Source organism: Periplaneta americana, chromosome 12, assembly GCF_040183065.1.
Source record: "Periplaneta americana isolate PAMFEO1 chromosome 12, P.americana_PAMFEO1_priV1, whole genome shotgun sequence".
NCBI classification, from domain to species: domain Eukaryota; kingdom Metazoa; phylum Arthropoda; class Insecta; order Blattodea; family Blattidae; genus Periplaneta; species Periplaneta americana.
Window position 1 is genome coordinate 69,528,575 of NC_091128.1, and position 13,285 is coordinate 69,541,859.

General features: G+C 35.2%; 1 protein-coding gene across 1 annotated transcript; it reads right to left on the reverse strand.

Annotated features, from left to right (window-relative positions):
• Positions 1-11,484: 11,484 nt before the first annotated feature.
• On the reverse strand, positions 11,485-12,934 carry LOC138710539 (U6 snRNA-associated Sm-like protein LSm4). Its single transcript, XM_069841505.1, has 5 exons — positions 12,779-12,934; positions 12,521-12,562; positions 12,289-12,387; positions 12,029-12,209; positions 11,485-11,811 (listed from the first exon to the last, which is right to left on the reverse strand). The coding sequence occupies exons 1-5, from the start codon at positions 12,779-12,781 to the stop codon at positions 11,723-11,725; spliced, it is 414 nt and encodes a 137-aa protein (XP_069697606.1). The 5' UTR covers positions 12,782-12,934; the 3' UTR covers positions 11,485-11,722.
• Positions 12,935-13,285: the final 351 nt, after the last annotated feature.

Consider the following 13,285-nt stretch of genomic DNA (forward strand, 5'->3'; position numbering starts at 1 on the left):
TAATATAGCCATAGCAAAATGTTCTCTGGACCTTCATGCAATCAATTTAAAGAGTACCTAACGTCCATTATCCGGGAAGGACACTGGTGTACGTAAACTATACATTCACCAGAATTTTACCTGTATGCTAGTGACTGTCAAGTGTATATCTGGACTAAATTTCGTAAAGAACAATTACGATGAAGATCATTATGTATTGTATTTGTAGTCAGAATAGTCTAATAATGATTTTCATTGCATATGTAAGTGAAATACACCTCGTGTATCAGAAATGATGTTAGGTCATGGTGGCCACGGGCAAGTTAGGACGACCCTTTGCACATCGGCCATACTGAGGCATATTGTGCATCCCGAATGTTAATGGGATGAATGAGGATGAGGGTGTCCATTGGCCGCATGTGACCCCTCACCCACTCACCCAATGGGGGCCTCCTACCCTCCCCCACTCTAAGTTCATACTGCCAAGGTGACCAAGCAGCACAGGATCCATTCCGACTGCCCTTCCAAGGTGTTGAAGTGTCCTTGGAAGTGCCAGAGAAATGATGTTACACAGACTGGTAGTGAGTTCAGTGGTCCATTAGATCTATAGCAACGATATTTGTTTAATGTGGTTATGGCCTGAAACACGTCATGTGAGCGGTAAAGGCAAGCAAAGTATTGTTTAGTCTTGTTGTTCCTGTGACACTATGATATTCATGAATGCACTCATGTTTCGAATAATGGGCTTGTTTTTAATTGCTGCATACTTAAAATGAGCAGCAAAGATAACCATTAAATACCATAATCCATAATTATCAGTGTCAGTAAAGACTCTTACACTTCAAAAGAAATGTATGCCTATTGTGAGCAACACTGTGGACCAAGACGAATACATACCGGTACCTCTGACAACTCTGCCAACAGATATAAATATGTAGAGTTGGGCCATGAGTTGTCCAAGGAAGTTATTGGCTGTCTTGAAGTTATGCTCAGGACTCGATCATGGTGTATTATGTGAATATAAAATCTATGGTTTCAGCATGTTCTTCCCATTTTTTTTAGTGTCAGGTTACTGACTTCTTCACACAGTTGGATTTAATGTTCAGTCACTGCCTTTGTTATGCTCAGTGTATGGTCAAGTTGACCAGCCAGAATTATGCACGTTGTGCACATTTTATCTTATTATTAAGTAAAGGGTACCGTAATGGATTTAATCATCTTTATTAAATGAAATCTATATGATTGTGTTAAGGGATGATGTTTCTTGTTATATGTCTACTGTACATAATTTTGTTCAAAGTAATAACCAAAAGGTAAGATAGGCTATGTTTATGTGTGGCTAGTTCCCCCCTCCTCCAGAACAAATTGTCACTATAACATAATATGCACTGCATTGCACTGAACAAGGAAGCACAACGAAATAACTTCTCTCAACTTTATTGAAAAGCAAGAAGCAAATTGGGTTAAATGATCCCAAATTTCGGCCATTAGAGAACAACAACATAATATGTTTAAATGATTCTGTAACCGTGGCAACTCTGTGGAAAAAATTAACGGGATTAATTATTGAAGCTCTGGTGTACAAACTTACTCAGGTTGACTGTTTTAATGTTTTTAAATCCTCCAGTGTCAAAGAACAGTTCCAATTCAGAACATTGCAGAAGGGTTACAAAGAATTTCCAATTTCATTCTCATATCATGCACACATAGGTAGATCTCTTTGTGTAACTCATCAGTATATCTGTTACCATATGTTGGCTGTTGGTTGCCAGTGTTCTGGTATCATGTCAATGAAGCCATCAGTTGTCTTGCAGTGCAGTAGTTTTCTGTGATGTTGAGATGAATAGGCAAACCTTCGCAATTTTCCAGGTGGTGCTTATCCATGTATATGTACATCCTTTCTGTTTAACAAAACTTACGACGGTCATTTCACAAATAATGCATTTTCTTTACTTACGTTTATTTTTGTTTATTAATTTTTTGCCTGTATCTCTTAACAAGTCCTTCAATATAATGTCCCTGCTTCTCAGTGACTGAGTTCTACTGTTTCAGAAGCTTTACTATTCCCTTCAGACACCAGTTTTGTTTAGTTGTCGAATGGCTCAGGGTAACTTCGGCAGAAAGGTCTTCCAGAGAAGGAGGAAAACAACTTTCACACATGGGTATTCTTTCAGCTTTGGGATTGGGAGTAAGTCGAAGTCTGGTGAACTCATATCATAGGGCATTTGAGGTAACACTTCCCACCTGTTTTATGGGGCAAATTGGTCACAACATTCTCGATGTGTGGGCCAGCATTGTCATGCAGGATGAGTGGCCCAGCCTCAAGCAACTGAGGTCGGTTTTTATAAATTTTTCTGCACAGTGTCTGCATGAAATCACGATAATACGCTGCTGTGACACTTGTTCGACATGGTTTCTATCTGTCATGATCATTCCTTGGTGATCATACACAAAAATCATTTACTTGAACTTTGATTGTGCTCGTCAACTTTTATTGGTCTTTAGGAAGATGAAACTCTCCACTCATATGATGTGATTTCAACTCCGGCTCGAAGTTTCTAATTCACGTTTCATCGATATGATATTTCGATACAAAATGTTTGACCTTCAACACTGCAGCTTTGTTTCAGCAAGTTTGCAGTGTTCAGGGGTTTCTGCTTCTGTTCAGCAGTCAAGCAGTGATCATGCAAAGATTTTTCTCTTCTTCAGATCGTTAGTCAAAGTACGGAATACTAATATTGGTAGAATCCCTGTAGCTTCTTAAAGTTCCTCACATGTCGCTTGACGATCTTCAAAAGCATTTGCCACTAGTTTCACACTTTGTTCATCTGTTGATGTTTCTGGCCTTCCGGACTTGTGTCATCATTAGAGATTATAGATTTTCACAGTCACGACAAATGCGAAATGTGCCCAAATGCTGTCAAAATAAGTAATTTTTGTTTAAAACCATGTTAAGTATATTCTGTAGTTTTTTAATCCAGGATAAAATGCGAAATGTGTGTTTCTGCAAAATTACATTTTATGATAGACTACTTTTTTTTTGTGTAAAAAAAATCAAAATCTATCTAAAGACCCCAACCACATAAAGGATCTTACATTTTTTCAAATAGTTCGGTCACCCCTCCATGTTAGCTCTTGCAGTATGAATAGCACAGAAATGTGGCCTACCTGATACCCCCTCTTTGTTGTTATCTGCACCTTTATTCCGAGTTTCAACTAATCTGCCTGGTGCTGGTGATAGAATATTGGCTGCCTGTGCACTCTCTTTACTGTACTACAAAACTTCTGTGGCTTTGACCTAGAAAATCCGAGTGCTAGTGCAGTTCTTATCACCTACCAGCTGGGGTGTGGGAGTGCCAAGCTACTTGCAACTGGAGTATGATTCTCATGATTGCTTCAGTTACTGTGTTGCCACATCTGATGAAATCATAATTAAGGATGGTGAAAACTATGTTATGTCGACCACTAATCAAGAGTAGGTGACAGCACTGGAGAGAAATTCAAGCTGATAATGACGAGTTGGAAGTTAGCAGCTGGTGAAAGGTCGGGCAGATAATTTCAATCTACAGTAGTGGTTCGCAAATTTTCCATGTCATCAGAAGTTTTGGCGCACCAGTAGGACCAGTGTTTATTCACAAACAATTTATATATATGGTACCAAGTGATTATAATTGAGTAAGAAGATGGATCGGGATAAAATCATACCATATCTTTTATAATGTTTTATGTTATTTATTTTGTAATGTTCACAATTTCACTGTAACTTTATATATGTTCCTTTATTTATTATTTTCAAGATTTTTAACTGAAAAAGGTGGAACAAACACAGCAGGTCTCATTCTGCACTCTGCGGTAATTATTGAACTTCGCCATACTTGACAAAATTGAACCAAACATAGTGCCTGTAATGCACAATGCTAGTGCACACAGCAGAAAACAAGACAGATGTACAGAATGCCCTCAACGTTGTATCAAAATGGACCAATTAAAACGAATGTATCATTATATTCATTAATAGGAACAAGACATACAAATTACATTCAAGAGAGAAGGGAGAAAATCAGCAGAGGCATTGTCACTCAAGACTCAGCTGTTACAAGCAGACAGTGCTTTAAAATATTTAGGCATCACAATTAGTGGTGGGGGTGTGATGTGAAGGCCTGTGATTTTGTCACTGGTTCAGACTGTAACTACAGTTCCAAACTCACAGCGAAGGCAATTGATGTATGTATATGTGACAGGTCCAGAGTCCGGACAAAATTGCAAGTCAGAAGATTAGCTTGAAAGACAACATAACTGGAATCTAATTAATTTTCGTCCCACTTTAAAGGTTAGCATCGACAACTACTGAAGCTATGCACTCCACTTACTATATTCTTCCACAGATGATTCACTTCATCATTCATAAACATTATTGGGAAAATATACGTGCCCACACTTAGCGGTAATACAGCTCAGAGGACAGAAGAGCATGTTTTGTTTTCAGTATACTTGCTGTGCTGATCACTATTGTTGATATAAGACATGGCACAGGTATATCAACTCAATTAGCAGAAGAGTAAAGCCCGGTTCAGACGGTGCATGTTTCTGTGATGGATTCCAAGGTGGCTCCGCGGATGGGTCGCCTACGTGGTCACTTGCCGGAAGTAATCCGCTCTGGTGGCTCTGTGGATGGCTAGCTTGCTGGATTTCGAGGGTAGGTTCCTTGCTATTTTTCGTGATGGTTTGCAGGCTGGAAACCAAAGATGATCATATAATATCACCTCTGAAACCATGTCGCCATGTTCGTTGTTTTCCAACTAAACCTGCTTTTTTTTATATTCTTTAGTTTCTAAGAAACAACAACTATATCGGACTTTAGCTGTTTTGCACTTATGGCTTAATTACTTTATTACGACATTTACTACTGTTAATGTAGGACTTTAGTTCTTTTCCACTCACGGTTTAGTTTCTTTTTGACCATGAGTGTCAGCAACAGATAAAACAGCAGATGATTTTCCAATTTGAACTGTGAAAAGAGCCAGCACCGTGTGAACAACTACAGTCACCGTAGCCAACACGGGAGCCAGCAAGTGACCACGCAGGGCAGCCATCAGCGTAGCCACCTTGGAATCCATCACAGAAACTTGCACCGTCTGAACCAGGCTTAATAAACATAAACAACTGTCGGCTCGTGATGAGAAACATGAGTGCTTCTTGTGATTTGTTGAGAGATAAGTAGATGGAAGTTAAATTGAGTTCTTCGACAACTTGGAAATCTACAGACAGGAAACGGAGTCCCACAATCACCAAGAATCATCAGAACACACTGTGACAAAATCACTATAACATATCATAGTGATTTTTCCAGAGCTCTGATGACAAAATGCTGTCACACCTTACCACTAATCAAATAATTTCGTAATTCAGGATCTATATAAAAAAGAAAGGACTGCCATTGCAACAAAAGGCATTTGCGACATTAAGCACATAAATAAATAAACTGTCAACTCAAAACAGCATTGCTCTTGTTCAAACAGATTCTTTTGCGTATCTAGACTTGTGATATAGGAACTACTTGGACTAAACTGTCTCAATGTGATGGAGAAAGTAAAAGCCTGCTTTTTAAAATTTCACTATAGGGCGAAGTCCAGTCTATTCACATTAATTATGAGCGATAGTCTGCATCAACTGAATATTCACTTCAAGGTCAGTGCATAGTTGCCACTTTGGTTCAGTCATAAGATGTTTACAGAAGGGAAATTCCTGCAAACTTCATGCACTGTGTGCTACACCCATGAATGAAAACATTGACCTATATATTCTTTACTGCATATGTTGTGCCTGCATGAAATAGATTAATCCCTAGTACAATATAACCATTCTTGAAAAAATATACCCGTTATGAAGACATCGACCCCTAATAATTAACATAATATACTACATGCACAAAATAGTTTAGCCCTCTGTGTAATACAGCCATTCTTAAGAAAAATTAGAAATAAGTTATGCATATTATGAAAACGTTGACCCATGCATGTTTAATATACACTTCCAAAAAAATAGATTAACCCCCAGTACAATACAGACATTCTTTAAAACTCAGAAATACATTATTTCGAGATATTGGTCCATATAATTATGTTAATATATGACTGTCCAAAATAGATTAGCCCTAAATAAAATATAGCTGTTCTTTCAGGAAATCATAAATATACTCATTATGAGAGCATTAGCCCATATATGTTATTAAATATATATTGCATATATTTTATTTTTCCATGCTCGCAGACGTAGAGCGGAAAGGGCAGCAGTGAGCCGAGAAATAATACATATTTGCTTTTCTTGTGTCATTGGAGGGGATCTTATTTAACTGAACTGAGTGATAACTTGCATTATCCATTACTATTAGGCCTATTGAATCTTCTTTAAGATAATTCAAGATCATTCACGAATCATTCTTTGAACAGGTCTGAATCAATTATTAAATGATAGTGTTGTTTCAGCCGTAAAAACAAATTTACTTTCGGGAACAAAACCGGTCCTGGCCAATACAGCAGGGCATACAATAAGTCTCCCTCCTTTTCCAACAAGTTTCCTCATCCACCTGAGTCCTGCCATATGTATTTCAACGAATTGCAGTTTTGATCCATGTTTCATCCAAACAAAATATGGGCCTTGTGTCACCAGATGGTTAGATGTTTTATGCATTTTCCTCAAGAAAGCAGCCCTTGCCGCTGCAATATCTCGCCTTTTCATTAAAAATCTTTTCCCTTCGTTATATTTTCTGTACATAAACCCCAAATCCTCTAGAAGAGAGGAAGCAGAAAAGAGAGCTAATATGGATGCCATGAGTCAAAGTGACATAGTTTGTACTTGGATGGTGAAACAGCTGTTCCCACTATGATTCGACAATCACTTCATTTCACTTATGGGTTGACACTTCTGCCAACTAAAAGGGCTACTGTGTCCTAATCATAGAGTTAGTATAATATAGAGTGTGTGTATAGCTGCGCAGAAGGCTACTGAGGAGTATAATCATCAAAACATCGGATGAGTCATGTGACTTTGAGACAAATGCAGCCGATTTCTGTTGACTAACATAGGTGCATAAAGATTTTTATAGAAAATACTGTGATTTTTTTCGATCTAGCACAATAAGTAGAAATATTACGTTTTTCCTATTAATTCTGTGTATAATGAAGTTCATTGATTGTCTAAACTCCCGCTATATTTGTCCAAGAATATATTATTATTTATTAAACTTAACGCCCAGACATGTGGACTTGGTATTAGATCAGTGGTCTGCTTACTTTCCGATTTATAATTCATCTTGAGACTTGTATTCAAAATTTCTCATGTCGCTGCATTATTAATATGGTAACAGTTCATCATAATATTAGTCTCTATGTAAAACACATGCTGGTGAAGAATTGATGGAAAGGAGAACGTGGCCTGATGTATCATTATAAGGAGATTAACAAATTGAACAGTTATGCATGCTTTATACAACAATAATAATAATTATTATTATTATTATATCGAATTTATTAGTCGCCTAGAATCAAATCAAACTGCACTTTATCAAAATATCTGATTTTTCAGGAAAGACAAAAAAAACTTTGCAGTTAGACTCCAAATGGTGATTTTACTAATAAAGTAGGTAAATTGAGATGACTTCAAACGAGCAGTTTATCACGTTCCTTGCAAAATTCCGCACTGAAACGTGTCTTAAACCCATATTTCATAATTTGGAGAAAATGGAGTTTGATTCTAGGAGATTCGTATACACTATAATGAAATTAGTTGATGATATTTTATAACTACTTCACAGGCCTACTCTTAATACCTTGTTAAATGAAAAATATTTTCATTATCCTTAGTCATTACTGCAATGCGACGAGACTTCTACACAATTATGTAACATTTTATTTGTAACCTATAGCAATGTAGTTTGTAATTTCACTTTGTCTTCCCATCAAACCCTAAATGTGAATAGAAATTACCTTTTTTTTTTTTTTTTTTTTTTACAGTTCTGTGTTATTTCTTGTATACTATTCCGTTGTTTAGTTTCAGAATTTTCTTTTTTTAAACAATAAACGATTTTCTGAAATTTTGAGTGTCCTTTACATTTATTTTTATATTGTTATGGACTTTCACAGACTGTAAAATTTGAGTGTGTGTGTGTCATGTTATTAAGTTGGTACTGATAATTTTGTCGTGAGCATAACCAAAGAAGAGGATTTATCGACATCTTGAAAAAATTATGAACAAAATATTGGATTTACTAGTCCATTATTGTCTCAACTGGAAAGCAGCCTTAACCAAATCATTAATATATGAAAAAAAAAAATGGCTAATATTGAACACTCCTGAGTAACTTGTAACATCGATGTGATTTTAGGACTAAAAAACATTGGGATTACTTGAGAATGGGAAAATTCACTAAGGAAATGTATTCGTTCAATAAAAAAAATGCACATAGAATACATCACCCAGTCTACGGAATGAGACTACAGTTTTGTTGGTTTAAATGTTATATTTTTGTCTTTGGTTTACATTTGAAGGGGTCTGTGCTCAGTAATGTTCATTTTGAACTTAGAAATTACAAGAACTAAAGAAAAGTAGGACTCAAGGAAGATTAACTACAGAAAACCCATAAAAAACCTTCAGAACTCGAAGAAAAAATCAGCAATATTTTTAAAAAGTGTCATGGAAGAGAAAAAGAAATCCTGGAATAAATTTCTAAAAAACTATAAAAATGGAAGATAAATGATGATGATAAATCATTTAGTTTATGTGAGAAATAGAAGTCTTCAATATGAAATTTATAAGTGAGGTTACGTGTGTGCAGTACTGTAGAATGAAACGAATATGTTACCTCCTTTCAGGTACTTTTTTTTTGCATCTATAGCAACAGCAGTAGTTCGCCACCACTGTGACTATAATTGGTACATAATAGCATATTATCTTACTTTGAATACATTTCATTAATGAATCATAAGAAAGACCTCACGTTTAAAAACACTACAGAATCGTCTGCAGCATACCAAAGTCACGACTTACATTTTCAATATTGATATCCTGCGCAGTAGACCAGGCATTCTCTATAAATATTAACTAAAGAGAAAAACTCAGAAATTTTGCTTCATGTTTAACACCATAAAAGTTGATGAATGAATATTTAAATACTTATATAGTCACAATCATGCTATGGTATGAAAGAAAAATTTCACAACCTCGAGCGGGATTCGAACCTGTGACTTCCTGTACTCCGGAGATTGTGAAATTTTTCTTTCATACCATGGCATGATTGTGACTATGTAAGTATTTAAATATTCATTAATATGTCACATCAACGGACGTATATACGTCATCCAACATCGAAAGATGAAGTTTACATTTACAATGTTTCTTTCCACCCATAAGCAGTCTGACTAGATCAGACGCTATGGACAGTACTCTATAACAGAGTCGCCAGTATGAGAGGAGAATTTAAAGCCTTTGGCGTGAAACGAACTCGATAGCTCAGTTGGTAGAGCGCCTGACCGGAGTACAGGAAGTCACAGGTTTGAATCCCGCTCGAGGTTGTGAAATTTTTCTTTCATACCATGGCATGATTGTGACTATATAAGTATTTAAATATTCATTAATATGTCACATCAACGGACGTATATACGTCATCCAACATCGAAAGATGAAGTTTACCATAAAAGTGTTTTAAATCATATTTAATATGTAAACCTAAGCCTTATGTATTTATCACTTTTCATTATATTTATTTCTTCTGTGGAAAATGGAGAAAAATTGTATTTGCCTATTTCGAATTATGCATTCTTGTGGGTAGGAAGTGACTGCACAAATATGTTACTTTAAATTCTCTTAATATTAACCCAGGAGAGATTGCTACATACACATAACCATTTTGCAGAGACTAGTACAGCATTGGATTTTTCCTATTGTAAATTTTGAGAGGGATGAAATATCGAGCTGAAGTGAGAAGATGTGTCTTTCTTTTGATGTATCACAAAAGACGTGTCTTCTCAAGACGAGGCTTTCTTTTGATGTATCACAATATAGGCCTACACTTTCTTGGAAAAGAATGTCCTTACCTGCAGACCTGTGTTAACCCTCAACTGGTATCGCTTTTTTAAGTGTACATTACGATATCAAGCAATATGAGTCTATATTGACCCATAGATACCAGTTGAGGGTTAACATTTCCCAGCCCTGTTTATGTTCAACTGGCCTCTGTACTGCAAAGTACATTTTTTTTATTTTAGGAAGGGGTAAGTTGCCTAGCGAAATATCTGCATTCAAAGAATGGTTTAGTAACTTTTAAGAGGGAATAATAAACTCATAGGATTATAAGTCACTATGACAGTAATTCTGTGCTGTTTGGGTAAAGGGAGATAAGTCATAAAAATGAGTTTGTAGATAAATGAAAATTAAACTTGGAATCGTTACTGCAAATAATTTTCTACACAAATAAAGCACATCAACTGCTAGTATTCTTTTGATTTTTGCATACTCACTTGTATAATTTAAATTTGTATTCATCTGGGGAACAAAATTTCAGCTGCACAAAAAAATGACTTATCCCCCTTTACCCAAACACCACAGAATTATTCCATCATAACTGAGCTACTGGTCTGGTAAATGTTTTCTCTACAAAGTATTGTGTATTGTTCGAAGGAAATTATTCTAGCAGATAATAGCTAACACACATAGGATCAGCTAGAAAGAGGCACAAACTTGTAATTCCTTCCATTTTCGTGTTATTTGAATTTTATACTTAGCAGAATGCACATATAGTGACCAATGCTGGGTTAATATTATTACAGGTTCAATGAGCTAATTTTCAGGAGGGCAATCTTCCATGTAGTTATGCCCCATTGTCACTAATCCAATATGAAATGGGTTGGTTGTGAATGAAAGGCCCACATTTAGTAGTAAATTACAGTCACTGGAGTACATACAGTAATCCTCCTTATCCACAGTTAACCTCGGTGATATTATTTTTTACGTAATTTAGTGATTAACGTCTTAATTTGAAGAGTTTTAAAGACAATATAGATTGCGAGCATGTGTGTTCACAAGTGTAATAATGTGCATGTACAACGTATTTATTATTTGCTTCAACTAATGTATTATTGTTTGTAATTTGTCAGTTGAACTATATCATAATTATGTATGTTACCGAAAAAAATATTTATAGGGTTTACTATTGTCCGTGGTTTCACATACCTGTGTTAGGTTTCGGGGAGATTACTGTAGTAGAATATTTAAGTTCAGTATGTTTTGAATTGTAAAACTTATCCTAATTTCAGGACAAACCTGGGAATCATGCCTGTGGTTATTGCGGTTTGCGCTTCTTTAAAGAAGATCACCATTAACAGAAGAGAGGAAATATTGTGGTTGTATATTAGTGTAAGGTAATATAAGAATAGCATTATGGAACTTGTGGAAAACATTAGCAAATTTGAAAGTAATGTAACTGGAATGTAATGAAAAAATAATAAAACATTCATAATTTCAGTGCACTGTATTTATAAGTTAAATAAACCAGTATTTTCCAATCAGTTGTTGATTCTCATATGTATATAAAGAACCTTAAAGAATTAAAAAAACACATATCATCACAACAAAAACATTCATTTTGCACTGTTTCCTCAAAACGAAAAGTTTTGTAAATAATAAAACTGAAAGAGATGTATTCCACATAGCTCATACGAATGTTTAGTATATAAAATTCGACACTTCACTATTTATTCTTCTGTTTATTTGGTGGGTTTCGTCCGATTCCTCCTCGGCCAAGAGGTGCTGGTCTTCCTCCCCTACCACCAAATGAACCTAAAAAAGAATATATACATACAAGACCGTACTTATTTATATAAATTATAAAATCTCTACTTAGACCAGTGGTGATATTCGGCCGGTCGTTAAATTATTTCTAGGTAATATTTACAATTACAATGCACATATACCGTATATGTTTAACATAGGTACACATGAGAGAACTAGTTGTTAAACTTTTTGAATATCACCACTGACTTAGAAGGAAAATTACCTCGTCCTCCACCTCTGCCTCTTTGTGCCTGGCCACCTCTACCCTTCATTTCACCACGTCCTCTTCCTTTAACCATAGTTTCTTCTTTTACCATATCAATGACTTCATCAGGTATTCTTAGATACTTGATTGTACTTCCTCTAATATAACATTCTGGCATTCTCCAAAACTTATCTCCATCCTAAAAAGAGGTACCGGTAAACTATGTATCACTGTGCTCTTTCACAATAAACAATTACAATAATGCAATTTACACTTACTCGAGACGTGCAAATTACTTCTCTTAGATTAATATTCATCCAATTGTCACAGCTAACTAAATGACCGTTGTACGTTTCTCCATTTTTTAATTCCACCAACTGCAATAAGAATACAACACATTCAGATATTATATTCTAACACTTTACTTCCACCAATTGCAATAAGGATACAGAACATTCAGATTTTATATTCAGACACTTTTACTTAATGTTTAATTTCGTTTACACTTACCATAGGATGATTTTGAGCCGTTCTCAGAAGCGATAATGGTAACTGAAACGAAAAGAGATGCTCTGTATATGCCTACAATTTTTTAAAATAATATTTTCATTGAATCTTGAAGCGATACTAATCCAGTATGTCATCCCTAACCCCTAAATGTCATCAAACCATTTTTCTTTCCTTATACAACTGAAAATTAGCACGCTTGGAGTGTTATACATTAATAAATAACTCTAGTAATTCAATAATAGCACTTTTTTTACTTACCATTTTCTTAACATAAAATAAACACTTATTTTACTATAACACACTGTATACGCTACAAAAACGTAATTACACACACCATCATTTGTTTTTTTTTTTTTTTTCCTGAGCCTACGTTCGGAAATTGATTTTTAGTTCAAACCGTAGTCATCACAGTCAATGCAGAGAATTATGACACCGTATTTTTTATTTTATCATACAGAATATCAACACCATTTTTACACGACGGTATATTGTACATCGTGTTGCAGACTACATTTTAAGTGCATAACTGAATAATAAAATATATTTCAATGCTTCATGTATAATTAGCAGCCTACGCAACCTGTCATAGTACCTCTAAATTATTTAGAGACAATTTAATTTTTTCAGTTATCTTAAAGGAAATTATACAACTAGTTGTAAGTACATCATACTGCATTAATTGCTGTTATATAAACGCAAATTGCGATACAATAATGATTACAATATAATGACCAACGATAATGACATAGCTTCCTTGCTTTTCAG